General features: G+C 45.1%; 2 protein-coding genes across 2 annotated transcripts; one reads left to right on the forward strand and one right to left on the reverse strand.

Annotated features, from left to right (window-relative positions):
- Nucleotides 1–110: 110 nt before the first annotated feature.
- Nucleotides 111–7050, reverse strand: Oaz3 (ornithine decarboxylase antizyme 3). Its single transcript, XM_048358236.1, is given in 7 exon segments — nt 111–894; nt 1597–1682; nt 2405–2580; nt 3701–3778; nt 3780–3840; nt 4132–4303; nt 6975–7050. Coding segments are annotated over 7 exon segments (792 nt in total). The 3' UTR covers nt 111–751.
- Mrpl9 (mitochondrial ribosomal protein L9) lies at nt 7026–12284 on the forward strand. Its single transcript, XM_048357282.1, has 7 exons — nt 7026–7210; nt 7464–7620; nt 8325–8449; nt 8659–8709; nt 10471–10572; nt 11535–11618; nt 11759–12284. The coding sequence occupies exons 1-7, from the start codon at nt 7049–7051 to the stop codon at nt 11891–11893; spliced, it is 816 nt and encodes a 271-aa protein (XP_048213239.1). The 5' UTR covers nt 7026–7048; the 3' UTR covers nt 11894–12284.
- Nucleotides 12285–16530: the final 4246 nt, after the last annotated feature.

Here is a 16530-nt window from a genome sequence, read left to right on the forward strand (position 1 = left end):
ACTGTGCCCTTTATGTCTTGTTACTTCATATCCCATCCTGTGAGTTCCATTCATTCTTCTAGTACAACCCTGTATTTGCTATCTGGAATGTGCTCTTCTTTGCTACTTATATGTTTTGGCATCCATGTGCCTTCTCTCTAAAGAGAATTGGCACTTGTCTCCAATTTCCAATTGAAATGTGTAGATGAGTACATCCTAACAAGACTCAGCCTGAGCCTCTGTGTTCAAGGCTAGCACTCTACCACTTGAGCCACAGCATCACTTCCAGTTTGAGAGTGGTTTTATTGGAGGTTCACAGGGATGTTTCTGCCTGGGCTGGCTTCAAACCTCAATCCTCAGATCTCAGCCTCCTGAGTAGCTAGAATTACTGGAATGAGCCACTAGCATCCCCAAGAGTCTTATTAAGCTCCATGGTTGACTGGTAAGGCCTTGCCTTTGACAGTTTTTGTGCAAATAGGATAAATGGCTTGGGATAAGGAAATGGCAAAAGGAAATCAAATTCTTTCCCTTTCTGGAACAGGTGCCTCTGATCTTTTAATCACTATACTCACCCTACAATGAGTTTAGTTCTGGTAAGGTTGATCTTGTACCCCAGCCATTGCGACCCCTCTCATCCAAGAAACAGTAAACACATTTGATTGCACTACCCTTTTATTCCTAGGATGGAGTTGTTTTGAGTTACATCCTAGGGGTCTTCAGTCCCGTGTGTCAAGGCTTCCAGCCCCTCATCACAGAGATGGAATAAGCATGTTTAGGGAGGCTCAGTAGGCAGGTTGACAAGGTCCCTTTCTAGGGGATACACCATGAAGATGACATTGCCCCAGGGAGGAAGGGCAGGGTGGTCTGGTCTGACCACCTCAAAGCCCATGTAGCTGAAGGCCCGAAGCAGGGCACCTGTGAAAGGACAGTACAAATGATTAGAACAAATGATTAGTTCATCCCACATATTCCCTCCTTATCTATAGAGTGCAGGCCTTAGGATGTGCTTTGGTATGAAGCAAACCTAGGCTCCAACCCCAACTTTTAGCACTTCTGATCTTCAGTTTTCTCATTGTAAAGTGAGAATTCCTAGAACCTTTCTTCACAGAATTTAAGATTAAGTACTCGGTATATCTAATATCAACACAATGATAGTATAGTAAGCTCTGAAATAGTATCTATTCTTGATTTTTTTTTTTTTTTACTATCTTTTGTCTTAGACGCAACAGAGTAGAAACTCCTTGAGGGAAGATAAGTTCCTATAACATTTGCTCTGGGCATCTGGTTAAATGTATTATATTCTGGCTTTAAGCCCAATCTTTTCACGTAAGGACTGGTACATTTCCTTGAAATCCTTTCTGTCTGGCTCACCATATCGCTTGAATTAATTCTGTGTAATTTTATCATTGCTTCCTTGGTCTGGCCCAACACTGCCTCCAGGGACTTCCTTTAGTCCAGCTTTGATGTGACTAAACAGAATACTGAGTGATTTGATTTCTTTTGTAGTGGGAGAGAAGAATCCCTGAAATACCAGAGGGTGCTTTTTTGAGGGAGGAGAGACTTCCTACAAAGGAAAAGGAGCTTTTGGCTGCCCCCATACAAAGACAGCATCCTCACCTCTGTCCTTCCGATTGTTTGGGAAGTTCACAAATACAGAATCCACACTGGTCTTCTCCTCCACATACTCCAATGTTGCTGTCAAACTAGAGGCCAGAGAGAAAAAGTCAACTCAAGGTCTAGAAAAACTTGTCAGTTTTGCTTTCCACTTGCCCAGACCAAGAAATCAAAGTTCTTTAAATTTTCCACTGAAGCCAAAGAATTATGACTGGACTGAGATATCAACCACAGAAAAAGTCTTAAGACCAGAAAATGAAAGTTCTTTTTCTTTTTCTTTTTTTTTTGGCCAGTCCTGGGGCTTGAACTCAGGGCCTGAGCACTGTCCCTGGTTCCTTTTTGCTCAAGGCTAGCATAGCACTTGAGCCACAGCGCCACTTCTGGCCATTTTTTTTTGGCCAGTCCTGGGGCTTGGACTCAGGGCCTGAGCACTGTCCCTGGCTTCTTTTTGCTCAAGGCTAGCTAGCACTCTGCCACTTGAGCCACAGCACCACTTCTGGCCATTTTCTGTATATGTGGTGCTGAGGAATCGAACCCAGGCCTTCATGTATACAAGGCAAGCACTCTTGCCACTGGGCCATATTCCCAGCCCTGGAACCTTATCTCTGTGTTTCTGAGTCCTGAAACTTCCCATAGGCTCTTTTCCCTTGAACACCAAAGGTCCTGGGTCAAATCATAGGTTTGTCTATATGCCACTTGATTTACATCTTACCCAGGTCTTGAATCAGCCCACTTACTGATTGTGACACAACAAAAGGATGGAATCCCTTCATGTCTTCCCTCCCCAACTGGCTCATCCTAGCTGAGTCACCTTTCCCGATTGCCTTGATCCAAGGCCCGAAATGGGATGTCCAGGAAGAGTCGGTGGTCAGAAAGAAGGCCGTGCCAGTGGGCACAGGAATGGGGGGTGAGGCGGAAGTGGAAGTCTAACTGAACTGGATCCTGGTGGAGCAGAATGTCAGTAGACAGCACTGTCAGGTTCCCAGCCTGGAAAAGGAATAAAGAAAAAATTCTTACTATTCTTAAAACAGGGATTATATTCAAGTGCCTCAGTGTTCACAAGCCAAATAGCATAGGTATGGGTGCCTCTGGAAATGAGGGGGCAAGGGAGGAAAGCTAGGAAAAGTGGAATTAATATATCAAAAGTTGTAACAGCCTCCCTTAAACCTAGGAACTAACAGCTATTCCTGTTAAGAGTTCTCAGTATCAAATCTGGAGGTGGTATTGCCTGCTGATCTCATCCCAAGGACTAATAAGTAATTGAGAAATGTACAAATATTTACATCAGAGAGCTGTTTTGTGTGTTTGGGGTTTTATTGGGTTTTTTTGTTTTGTTTTGTTTGAGTCAGTCATGGGGCTTGAGCTCTGGGGCATGGGCTCTGACCCTGAGCTGTTCAGCTCAAGGCTAGCACTTGAGCCACAGTGCCACTTCATTTCCTAGTGGTTAATTGGAGATAAGAGTCTCACGGACTTTCCTGCCCAGGCTGGCTTGGAACCACAATTCCCAGATCTCAGCCTCCTGAGTAGCTAGAATTACAGGTGTGAGCCACCAGCACCAGCTCAGAGTTTATTTTTATCTTGTTTTGGAACAGTTTCATTATGTTGCCCAGCCTGTCCTTGACTTCTAGGCTCAAGCAATTTTCAGGCTTCAGCTCCCACATAGCTCAGACTACAAGGCCAGTGCACAGCTTACTGTTTAAACAAAGGTTTATCATCCATTTTCATTTTCACTCCACTTTTTTCTCATCTGGTAGTTTTTCTCTCAAGCTGTTTTTCTCATTTAAAATACAAGATCACAAGAATGTTACTTGCAATATGATACAAAGGCAAATGAAATAGCATCTAAACAGCTTTATGTCCCACATTCCTAATAAGTCGTCTACTTTTGTTCTCATCCTGCTTTTCCTTACTAGCTGTATGACCTTGACTTAAGATCTCTGGGTGAGGATGCTTGTCTATGAAGTTGCTATTATATCTCAGCTCCAATGTCCCATCTACCTCTAATTTTCTATGACGGACTTTTCCAACCAGCTAATGGCTCTCTAAAGATACCCTTTCAACTAGCAGGGCCATGCACTGTCTTGCCCTCAGCTCACGTTCCACTTACCGAATACAATTCTTTAAGCTGGTTGTGGTCTTTTTCCTGCTCAGTGCTTTTGCCCACCTGGAGACCTCCTAGGGACTCAGGAGCACTGGAGGCAGCAGCGGGGCCGGAGTGTCAAGTCCTCCTGTTCCTTATAAGTGATGCTAGTTGGGAAAATAAACCTACATTAGTTTACCTTACACTAGAATCTGATGAGACTGCAACTCAGATACTTAGGATTGTTAGGAACACAGGACCAGGCTCTGATAGTGTCTTTTTTTAATTACCTGTGGGCCAGCCTGTTTGTTTTTCCAAAGCAGTCAAATGGGAAAGTTCTACAAGCCCCATGCTTGACTTGTATCCAACTTTTATCAGTTCCTACCACTTGATAAATATTTTCAAATTCTTCCTTTTTCCTTACATTTTATATAATCAACTAATAAGGAAATGAGTACCTTCTGTAACAACAGGGCAGCATCTTCTCCCGGAGGGTGATCCGGTATTTGTAACAGTAAAGATAATACGCGTATGGTGACCAGATCGGGTAGAGGTAGTTCCGTGTTTTTCCCCTCTTGATATAAGAAAGGGAGTAGAGAGAGGGACGGGACCTGTAACAAGGCAGTTTTTCTGTTCAGTGCCTCCCTGCGGCAAAGTGAGGTTCAGAGACGAGCGGCCGAGGTTCAAGCTATCTTGTCCATTGTGACCTGGGGTAGGCATTATGACATAGGCACTGAGTCAGCCCTTACATCACTGAAGGACTCCACTCTGCCGCTGCTTGCCCCACCCTCGTCCCAATCCGAGGCACATCTTCACTTGACAGAGGTACCAGTAGTAAAATACTTCAAACTTTATACTCAGTCCTGCCTGAGCACTTGTGCTTACCCATCCTGGGCCTTTCTCTGGGATACCTCCTCCTAAAATCCATCACTTAAAGAGTACTGACACTGCAGAATAGTTCCAAGACTTAATTCAACATTTTAGTTCCCAGTTCACTATTTTTACTAGCATCCCTACCTACACTTAGGTGTTAGATTATTGGACTTCTCCATTACCTTGTAGGGTAGGAATGGAAAACTAGAAACCTCCAGGGGCCGAGGACAGCTAACAGAAATTAATGGACCTATTTAAAAGACACCAACACAACTCCATCTGCAGTGGGTCAAACCTTAGGGTTTTTCAACAAATCAGAATTCATGCTAAACTTCTCTAATATTTTTTAATCTACTAATGAAAAAAAGCGAACATAAGAGATTGTGAGTAAACTTTGGTTCTGAAACCACCAGTGTGAACCTCTGCATATTCTTTATTCATCCAATAGACATTGGATGAATTTGAAAGCTGGACTCACACTGTAATCCTAGCTACTCAGGAGGTTGAGATCTGAGGATCATGGTTCAAAACCAGCCCAGGCAGGAAAGACCATAAGACTTATCTCCAATTAACCACCAAAAAACCAGAAGTGGAGCTGTGGTTCATGCAGTAGAGCATTAGTCTTGAGCAAAAAAAGCCCAAGGACAGCACCCAGAAGGAAAGGGGGGGGGGGGGGTGAGGTCTAAGCCAAGTACTTTGATTCTAGGTGCTTGGGATACAATATAAAGGAAATGATTCCTGCCATGTGGAACTTATAAAAGTAAAAGAACAAACCTAGAGAATAAGTAATATTAGAAGATATCTACTATAGAAAGATGGATAAATAACCATGAAGGGAATGCAGAACATAGTAACAAGGTGATCCAAATGTGTCTCACTGGAAAAGTGACATTTCATCAAACACTGGAGGAGTTAAGGTTGTTAACAAGTGAAGCATCTGGAGATATGAGCATCCCACTCAGAAGCTAAGAGCCAGTGTAAAAGCCCAAGAAGGAAATGATCCCAGTGCTTTTAAGAAACAGCAAGTCAGCCAATATGGATGTGTGAGTTGATGTAAGCAATGAGAGCTGGTGCAGTGAGATTATAGACTTTTAATTATATGGGACTGTTGAATAATGGGGGGGGGGGGGAATCATTGCAAAATGACATACTCTGACTACACTTTAAAAAAGATCCCTTGGGCTGGGAATATGGCCTAGTGGCAAGAGTGCTTGCTTCATATACATGAAGCCCTGGGTTCGATTCCTCAGCACCACATATGTAGAAAATGGCCAGAAGTGGCGCTGTGGCTCAAGTGGCAGAGTGCTGGCCTTGAGCAAAAAGAAGCCAAGAAGCCAGGGACAGTGCTCAGGCCCTGAGTCCAAGGCCCAGGACTGGCAACAACAACAAAAAAAGATCCCTTATCTAAGCATGGCATCACTGCAGTAGTATCTTATTCCTGGTTAGAACATGGGAGATGGTGGCAAGTGGTTGAATTCAGAAAATACTGGGACAGTGCCCAGATTTTGAGTTCAAGCCCAGGACTAGCAAACACACATATATACACAAGTCTCACAAGGTAAAAGTTTTAGCAAGGATTTATTTTAGTATAACAGGGTTAAAGCGGGGAGAAATGGAAAGAGAAACATTTCCTGGTTTCCATGCAGAAAATGAAAAAGACTCAAAATTCATGTTACCTGCTGCCTTTGTGCTTTCTGAGCCTGGGGGTCATGTCTACCCATGGGCTGGGTGCCCAATATAGGTATTTCATTTCCAAATATCAAGATGTTTCTTGGCCTACCAACAGGGACAATAGGTGGGTTTTAGGGCTTCTTTTTCTATATATACTTCCCAACTTTCTGTCCCTACCCATTTGCGCAGTTGGCAGGTTTTTACCATTTCAGAGGCCAGATCAAATCGGCTCTCTTTGGTCTCAGTTCTCGCAACTTAGGCTTCCCTCCCACCATTACCGCCTTTTTTTTTAAGACCCTAAAACCCACCTGTTGTCCCTGTGATCCTCTCACCCGTACGGAGCTTCCACCGCGGGGGCCGCGGCGTCCTGCCTTAGCCTCTCAACTCCCCCGCTATCACTTCTATCCCTGGCGGCTTCGACTAAGGGTTAGATTCGTCCTGGGGACGGCAGATTTGAAGGAAAAAGGAGAGAACTGCATCTCCAGTGATCAGCAACCATGGAATGGGCAGCGTGAGACGGGACCTCGGCTACCAGCTGGCGCTAAGTCCAAGCCCCATGATTTCCAAATAAACCCGAGAAGACCGTGTCTTGTCCGGTGTCGGTGCACTAGTTCTCATCCCATTATCTATCACTAATTAAGAGCGTTCCCGACCCCCGCAAAAAAGAAAGAAGGAAAGAGCCAACACCCAAGCCGGGAGCGTGGAGGGGAAGTTCCGCTCCCCTCCTCCCGGTGCCAGCACGCCGACTCAGGCGCGCCGCGGACAGCCCCAGCGGGGCCCTTCCCGCCGCCGGCGCCGGGGTCCTTCGGGTCTCCCTCGGTGTCCGGCATCATGGCGACGGCCGCTCTGGCGGTCGCGGCCCCGAGCCTGGCTCTGCTGCGGACCGGCGGAGCTGTGCAGCTGCTGCGGGGAGGAGTCCGGGAGTTACTCCGGCCGCAACTTGAGAGGGCTACAGCCAGTCTGCAGCGCGACTTCAGCCTCTCCCATCGTCGGGTGAGGACGGGGTTGGGGTTCGGGGTCCGGGACACGGACGGAGCTGTTGCCGTCCCGGTATCGTTTCTGGGGCCCGCTGGAAATTGGGGAGGGGACCCCAGGCCGCGGCGTGGCGGGCGCTCCTTGGGGAGGGGGGCCGGGCCGCGGGGTGGCGGGCGCCCCGTGGGGAGGGGACTCCGGCTGCGGCGTGGCGGGCGCCCCGTGGGGAGGGGTGTGTCTTCGGTGGGGACTCACCCCAGCCTCCCCACCGCAGAACACGGTCATCGTGGAGCGCTGGTGGAAGGTGCCGCTGGCCAAGGAGGGCCAGAAGCCGCGCCTAAAGCGGCGACACCGGGTCTACAGGCTGGTGGAGGACACGAAACACGGGCCCAAAGAGAACCTGGAGCTCATCCTCACGCAGTCCGTGGATGGTAAAGCCTGCGGCCGATCGCGTTTGATAGCCACAGTTTCTCTAGTTTGTAGACGTAGCAGTCTATGTGTGAGGAAAGGAAGCCACTAAAAGTACTGTGTTGTAGCCCGGCGCCGGTGGCTCTGGGCTGAGCCTAACTGCTCAGGGGCTGAGATCTGAAGACAGCGGTTCAAAGCAAGCCTAGGCAGGAAAATCCGAGAGACTCAACAACCAGAAAACTGGAAGTAGCACTGTGGCTCGAAGTGGTAGAGTGCTAGACTTGAGCCGAAGAGCTCAGGGACAGCACACAGGCCCTGAGTTCAATCCCCACAACCAAAAAGAAAACTATGATTGTGACATTGGAAATTTAAAATATGGATGCTAACCATATACCATTCTGTGAAAAAGAGAGGCCTGACAGTTTGATTCATACAGGGAATGCTAAAATTCTACATCAGGCCCTAATGAAACTAATTACCAGTCTCCCAAGTGTAGTTCCTGTTAAATACACCTTGACTTTTTTTTTTTTAAGGAAGAATGGAAACAAAATGTCATGTCCCTCTCTCACCCCTTCCCTTCCCTCCCTCCCCCCCCATCGCTGGGGCTGGAGCTCAGGGCCTGGACATGCTAGACAAGCTCTCTAACACTGAGCCATAACCCAAGCCCATCATCTGTCTTTGGTGACACATACAATTTTGATCCAGTTTCTCTTGTTCTCATTGGCAGAACTTGGAGTACGAGGTGACCTAATCTCAGTGAAGAAATCTTTGGGTCGTAATCGACTCCTTCCTCAGGGACTAGCTGTATATGCATCCCCTGAAAATAAGAAGCTCTTTGAAGAAGAGAAATTGGTGAGTGGACAAGAGGAACCTGGAGGAACAAAACATTTAAGGAAAAGTTTCCTCTAGGAATTTACACTCTCTTGGTATTTAAATGTGAAGTAGGAACTAGAAGAATAAGAATCCAGAAGCCCTGCCTATCCCTGGCATCCTAAGATTTGATATTAATTACTTAACATGAACTCATATCTTTTACTTGTTTTCATCTATTTCTTTTCTAGCTAAGACAAGAAGGAAAATTAGAGAAAATCCAGACCAAGGCAGGAGAAGCAGTAAGTAGAAAGTTTATTGCTCACCAACCTCTTCTTGAGTGTCTCCCTGATTTCCTCAGTCTTCTGATTGTACACACAAGTGTGAGAAAGAAGTATTATAGGTTTCCCTATATAACTACTACTTCCCTCGGGGAATGCTGGTCTTTTATGTGAAGTACCATAGCTTACTGAGGTAATCTTGATATAGAGAGCCCATTGAAATTGTGAGGTGAGAAGCTAGTAAGTAATGGCTCATGACTGTAGCCCTTGCTACTTCTGAGACAGAATGGGAGGATCATGGTTCAAGGCCAGCCAGGACAGAAAAGTTCACAAGACCCCTACCCCCTTCCTCAAGCCCATACTAGGTGCATCTGCCAATTTAAGCTACGTGGGAAGCTGAGATTGGAAGGAATGACATTCCAGGTCATTATGAACAGAAAAGTCCAGGAGATCCCATGCCCATGATGGCAGGAACCTATCATTCCAGCAACGGTGGGAAGCCTGAAATAAGGCGGTCATGGTCCTGGGCAGGAAGTGAGACCCTATCTCAAATGTAACCGGAGGAAAGCAGGCCTGGAGAGAGACAAGGCTCCGTGATATTGTCTGCATAGCAGATCTGAGGCCTTAAGTTCAAAAGTCAGTAACTTGTCTTCCCCACGAAACAAACATGAGGTGAAGATTCTGCCTTCAGTGTCATTTACAGAAAAGCTGGGTAAAATGTAGACTTGAGAAGGTAGTCAGTAAACACAAGGCAGTGCATTTGAAGAGTTACACACATCATAATGGGTTTGAGGGTGACCGCAAAGGGCTTTTACTCAGATGGGATCAATAGGCTTTGAATAGGCCAGGAGAATGGAAAAAGTTATTTAAATTTTTTTTTTCTTATTATAAAGGTGATATTATACAGACAGGTTTCAGTTACATAGTCAGTTGAGTACATTTCTTTTTGGACAGTGTCACCCCTTCCCTCACTGTCTCCTAGTTTTTCCCTCCTTAGAAAAGTATTCTTAAAGGAGAAAAAGTTTTAAGTAGATATTTAAGGCACACTTTAAAAGTAGACCAGTCTAGAAAAAAAAGAGGATTCACATAGTGTAATATTAGGAAACATAGCTAGAAAAGGGATTGGAACAAAATGTGTAAAACATCTTGAATCTTCAGCTAATGAGTTTATACTTGATTCTGTAAGCAGGAAAGAACTATTAATTGGGTGCAGGTAGCAGTACAAGTCCAGTTAAAACAGTCTAAATAATAAAAACAGTCTATAAAGGCTATTCCATCCTAGATATGCTAGGAGTCCTTTTTTTTCTTTTGCCAGTCCTGGGGCTTGAACTCAGGGCCTGGACACTGTCCCTGGCTTCTTTTTGCTCAAGGCTAGCACTCTGCCACTTGAGCCACAGCGCCAATTCTGGCTGTTTTCTATATATGTGGTGCTGGGGAATTGAACCCAGGGCTTCATGTATTTGAGGCAAGCACTCTTGCCACTAGGCCATATTCCCAGCCCTAGGAATCCTTTTTGATGATCCTGACTCTAATGTTCCTTTCTCTGGAACAGCAGTGTATATAGGTGACATTCTTGCACAAAATTTGCTAAAATAATCTTTCTACATTGTCAGCCTAAATACAGTAAGGCTTTAATCTGTTTTTCCCATCAGTTTTCTCCCCATCTTGAGTGTGAGGCAGAAATTGTGTCCTTTATTTCTGAACTCTCAGACATGTGACTCAACATAGTTCCTTTCCTTTGACTCCAACTCTAACTCTGTCCCTATTTTTAATTCTTTTCAGACAGTAAAATTTCTGAGAAGCTGTCGCCTAGAAGTGGGAATGAAAAACAATGTCAAATGGGAGCTGAACCCTGAAATAGTTGCCCGCCACTTCTTCAAGAATGTGAGTCTTCCAGAACATGATTCCAGAGACAGAAGCTTCCTCTAGGAAGGAAGCCTCAGCTGTAACCCTTCATTGCAGAAGGGTTTGGGCATCCAGCTGGAGTTTAAGTATTCTCTGTTGATTTGCAAGGAATGGGAGGGAAAGGATTGAGATGATCATAGAATTTAAAGACAGGAAAAGTTGGTTGAGACATGGAGAACCTGGGATTTATGTCACTCGTGGGATAATTGTTACATGGATGAAAGTGATTTTAATGAGTTTCTCTTTGTAAACTCACCTCCCTTTCTGAGAAATTAGACTGGAGTTTTGTATCCTTCCATGGGCGCCACAATGTTGGGGTTTTTTCTCCCCTCCCAGCTCGGACTCTTTCTTCTCTCTTCCTGCCCTCCGTAACGTCCTCTCCCCCAACTCCTGACCAGCAGGTAAATTACAGTGAGACGTGGGGGTTCGGTCCGGCCTGGCGCGCGCGTGACCTACGTGGTAATGTGGCCGCTATCCTTCCCTGGGAGCTAGCGTACATAGACCACGGAGTTGGCTTCTGAGAGCGAACTAACTTTATTGAGAGAAGGACAAGGGGAGATGATTCCGAAGGAAGGGGGCTGGCCAGGATTCCGATAGGCCAAGAGCTGTCACCTGACCCCCAAGGGCTAACGTCACTTGAGCGCACCGAACCCGGGCGGGGTTGGTGGGCGCCCGGCTGGCTGGCAGGTTGGAGGGCTGTTGGCCCAACCGGTTTCTCTGGATTCCAATCTAGAGGGGGTAGCAGGGCCGCATTCCCCAGGGCTGGGGGAGGTGCATCAAGCCCCTTCCATCAAGGCGAGAAAGATGGACCCCAACACTTCCATGAGATCAACCGGAGTAAATTCTCCTGTACAAGAAATTGTAAAGGAGGTAACTTTATATGGTTGCCTAAAATGGCATCCTTAAGGGTTCATGTGGCTGATTTTTTTCTTTTTTTGCAGCTTGGTGTTGTAGTTGCCCCACATGCATTGAGGTTACCAGAGGAGCCTATCACTCGGTGGGGCGAGTACTGGTGTGAGGTGACAGTGAGTGTTTCAACTATTATTTCCCCCTTTTTCTCACTAGGAGAAAAATCAACATGGAAAGATGGGGTTGGGTAATATTAGCTCTGCCTGACTGGTCTCTAAAAATTCCTACTTTTTCTTTTGTTTGTTTTCCTTTTCAGGTAAATGGACTTGACACTGTGAGAGTTCCTATGTCTGTGGTCATGTTTGAGAAGCCCAAGACCAAAAGATATAAGTACTGGTTAGCCCAGCAAGCCGCCAAGGGCCTGTCCCCCACCAACTCCCAGACAGTCTGAATCTCCTCTCCAGTTCTACAAAGCACAGTCAGGAAGAGTGGAGTGAAAATGAGCGGGCACCTTGGCCTCACTCCTAGCGCTGACAAAATGTGGATTTTAGAGAGCATATGGACATGCCAGACTGAAAGGCATATGTCTCTGCTGACTCTTCCATATTACCATCTGCACCTCTCAACAGTTCTCACATCCGACTTTATTGGGACAGTTCTGCTCAGGAAGTACTAGACTGTAGGTTTAATATGTTGCATAGCAGTGGGCTAAAACAGCCTAGATCCTGGAGTTTACTGGAGCAAATGGAAGAGCTAGCCATCATCTCTAGTACTTGGCTCTCATCATCTTAACCGAAACTGAACATTTATATATCATGTAGAAATAAAGACATGTTCTTTTTTTAGGTGTTATTTAACTGGGCTTCAGTAGACTGAGAATAGGACATTCAAAGTAAGACATTTTGTGCCACTGAGGTTTGCAGCTAACGAGGAGGAGAGAGTATATTAAATTGCTGTATCCCTACCATTGTTATGAACTAATTTCCCTGGATAAGTGAATTTTATCTTTGGTCTTAGAACTTACTGTCATTAGGTATATTGATAAAGTTATCAGTGAATAAGCACAATGCCTTTATACAATGGTTTCTACTTCTCCAAAGAGATCTAAATAAGGGCTGGGGATATGGCCTAGTGGCAAGAGTGCTTGTCCCATATACATGAAGCCCTGGGTCCAAGGTTCAATTCCACAGCACCACATATACAGAAAACGGCCAGAAGTGGTGCTGTGGCTCAAGTGGCAGAGTGTTAGACTTGAGAAAAAAAAAGAAGCCAGGCACAGTGCTCTGGCCCTGAGTCCAAGCCCCAGGACTGGCAAAAAAAAAAAAAAAGAGAGAGAGAGAGATCTAAATAAGGCCTAAGAATAATAGAGAAATTAAAGATTGAATGAAGAAGCTTAAGAAGGGAACTTCTGGTCAGACACGAGTGGCTTATGCCTATAATCCTAGCTACTCAGGAGATTCGAGGTTTAAAGCCAGCCCAGACAGGAAAGTCCATGAGACTCATCTCCATCAAAAAGCTGGAAATGGAGCTCAAGTGGTAGAATAGTAGCTTTTTATACAAAAGCTCAGGGACAGTGCCCGGACCCTGAGTTCAAGCTCCAGTGCATACACACACAGGAACTCTGCATTGTTTCTTAACTAGTTCCTGAAATTCTGTAAAGAAATCATTTCTGGACTAGGTCTAAGATGATTAGGTCATTGTGGATGGGAAATAAAATAGAAGGAACATCTGTTGGCAAATGGGTTGTGCTCTTTATACGGTATGCTCTTTAGGGAGGTAAAGATGAGACCAGAATCCAGACTCCTTTACTGGCTTTAGCAGCTCAGAAATACTGTTTTCAATCATCCTAGATGTTTGAGCTCACCTGCCACTCTGAACCAATGAAGCATTTTATTCCAGCCCATGCAGTTAACTGCATTGATTTCACATTTGCCAGAACTGTGTCACCAGCCTTACTTCCCTTAAAACAGAAGGCACACATATTTCATATTGCTATCTTATCATCATGACATGTCCAAATTTCAGCAGCAGATACACTTTACAGAACTAATCTAAATGTTTGTCATAAAGTACGTTCTTTGCAGAAAGTTACTTCAGGCACTGGTGGCTAACACTTGGTAATCCTAGCTACTCAAGAGATTTAACATCTTGAGGTTCACGATTCAAAGCCAGCCCAGGCAAAATGTACAAGAGACTGTATCCCAACCAGGAAAAAAACTAGTAAATGAGTAGCTCAAGCATAAAGCATAATTTAGCATCATAGGCAGTGAGTGTGTGAGCAAGCCTGAAATTTTGAGTTAGTGACTGAGTGGGAATGAGTGGATAAGTAGGAGGGTAGAGGATGGATGAATAAATGAGCAGGTATTAAAACTCGATTTAGATTTCCATTTGCTGCTATCTTTTAAGGCCACCTGTATGTAGCAGGGCATTGGGAGCTCATGCCTACAATCTTAGCTATTCAGGAAGCTGAGATCTGAGAATCAAGGTTCAAAACCAGCCCAGGCAGACTAATCTTGAGACTCATCTTGTTACCCAGCAAAAAGCCAGAAGTGGAAGTATAGCTCAAGTGCTACAGTGCCAGCCTTGAGTTGAAAACCCAAGAACACAAGGCCAAGTTCAAACCCCAGAACTGGGGGGAAAGGCCACCTGTAAAGCAGGCCACACTATAGCTACAGTCTTATTTTCAGCTTTGACCTATTAGACATCCCATATGCTAATAACCAAGTTCAGGCTTTTACTTCTGTCATCTGGTCAGGTAAGCCATGAGGAAAGCAGTGTGGCGTGGAGTCTGGCCAGTTGCATGTGCAGCTCGTTTGCCTCTGCCTCTGCTTGTCCTCAGTTCTTACTACTATTACCTCAAGAACACCACTAGAGCTGCCCAACCTTATCACTTGGAGGTATGACAGAACCCAGATTATAATTTCTGGTGGCATGGTTGACAGCCCACAGGCAAGCATTTTGTCTCACTTAGGACTCAGTAGCAGACCAGGTGCTGTCTTTTGAAAGATGTATTACTGGTATGGTTTATGTGTCTTCCTGTTTGGCTTGCCATAAACAGTATGGAATGCCTTCCTGCTGCCTGTTTTTAAGTCTGATAAGGATCTTGTTCTACAGTCTAGACTTGCCACAGAATTGTGTTTCGTTTGTTTTTGTTATGGCCTGCTCAAGGTTGGCAGCCTCTTCAATGGATTGTTGGGTCAAAACTATTTCCAGGTGTGGAATGTGACATTTGTAGACTCCAAAGAGGTTTACTAGTCTACTCACTTCTTAGTGAGAGGTATAAGATGCAAAATTTCTTCACTTTGGAGGGAATTCCCTGGCCTGCTCCGGACCACTGGACTATTAGAAACTTCACAAATGTGGCAGGGTTCTGTGTATATGATCAATGAAGAACGCCTATCCCATCGGCCTCCCGTGTACTTGCCACTTGCTCCTCCCCTGAAATTACTATGATGCCATTGATGTAGTAACATGATGTCACGTGAAATGTCCAGATGGTCCATCTCCCTTAAAACTATATTATGACAGAAGTTGGGAGTGTTTATATGGACCAAGGTGAGGAATGAAAAATATAATTTTCATCCTAATAGTAAAAGCAAATCTTTATGGTCTCCCTTAGAGATTTAACAAAGCCCTGGGAACGGAGAGGAAAATATACTGCTCAGGTCAATACGTACCATGTTCCTGGGGCTTTGTTAAATCTCAAACTGGGATGGCACATTTGAGACAGCAGATATAATTGTTTTGTGGGGAGGTTGTGCCAATACTGGGGCTTGAGCTCAGTGCCTAGGGGGCTGTCCCTTAGATTTTTGCTCAAGGCTACTATTTGAGCCACAGCTCCACTTCCAGCTCTTTGCTGGTTAGTTGATAAGAATCTCTAGGGCTGGGGATATGGCCTAGTGGCAAGAGCGCTTTCCTCCTATACTTGAAGCCCTGGGTTCGATTCCCCAGCACCACATATACAGAAAATGGCCAGAAGTGGCGCTGTGACTCAAGTGGCTATCCTTGAGCAAAAAGAAGCCAGGGACAGTGCTCAGGCCCTGAGTCCAAGGCCCAGGACTGGCAAAAAAAAAAAAAAATCTAGACTTTCCTGCCTGGGCTAGCTTCAAATGTCAACCCACAGATCTCAGCCTCCTGAGTAGCTAGGATTACAAGTGTGAGTCATTGGCTCCAATAATTCTAGTATTGTGACTGTGAAGTGGCAGTGCCAGTAACCTCAGCCTGCACCTGGGCAGGACACAAGACCTGACCTCAAAAACAAATGGCATAAAAGGGCTGGATGTGGCAGAATGGAGAGAGATCGAGAGTTAAGACTAAGTAGAATATATTGTAAACATGAGTGGAAATATAACTGAAATCCCTCCATGTGTAACAAATGTAAGCTAATTTTTAAAAAGAAAAGGCTGGAGGTATGGTTCAATGGTAGAGTGCCCGCCTAGCAAGAATGAGCCTTGAATTCAAACCCCAGAACTACCAAGAAAAGAAAGCAACATATCAAAGTTAACCATCAAGCAGCAAAAACAGTGCTGAAGAAAATTATAGCACTGCCAGGTGCCAGTGGCTCATGCCTGTAATCCTAGCTTCTCAGGAGGCTGAGATCTGAGGATCACAGTTCAAAGCCAGCCCGGGCAGGAAAGTCCATGAGACTCATCCAATTAGCCACCAGGAAAACAGAAGTGGCACTGTGCTTGGGCAGTGCCCAGGCCCAGAGTTCAAACCCCATAACTGACCAGCAAAAAAATTATAGCACTAAATATGTATGTTACTAAACAGAAAATGCCTAAATCAATCATCTAAATCTGTCTTAGAAAAACGATAGCGCACTTGCCTAACAGGCAAGGCCCTGGGATAAATCCCCAGCAACACCAGAAAGGAGAAGAAACTAAAAGCAGCAAGAATGTGCAAACATAAAAGATAAGGATTAAAGATAAAGAAATAATGTTTAAGAAGCAAAAGAAAATCAATTACAGAGCTGATTTTTTTGAAAAAAATAAAATTGGCAAACCACTAGCAAAGCCAACAATGAAAAGCCACAACTTACCAGTACCAGAAATGAAACATGCTACCATTATAGACCTTGCAAAGGAA

This window comes from Perognathus longimembris, chromosome 11 (assembly GCF_023159225.1).
Source record: "Perognathus longimembris pacificus isolate PPM17 chromosome 11, ASM2315922v1, whole genome shotgun sequence".
NCBI lineage: Eukaryota > Metazoa > Chordata > Mammalia > Rodentia > Heteromyidae > Perognathus > Perognathus longimembris.

Coding starts and splice junctions, on each gene's coding strand:
- Mrpl9 (XM_048357282.1), top strand. CDS start 7,049: ATGGCGACGGCCGCTCTGGCGGTCGCGGCCCCGAGCCTGGCTCTGCTG. Junction 7,211..7,463: donor TCAGCCTCTCCCATCGTCGG/GTGAGGACGGGG, acceptor TCCCCACCGCAG/AACACGGTCATCGTGGAGCG. Junction 8,450..8,658: donor TCTTTGAAGAAGAGAAATTG/GTGAGTGGACAA, acceptor TTTCTTTTCTAG/CTAAGACAAGAAGGAAAATT.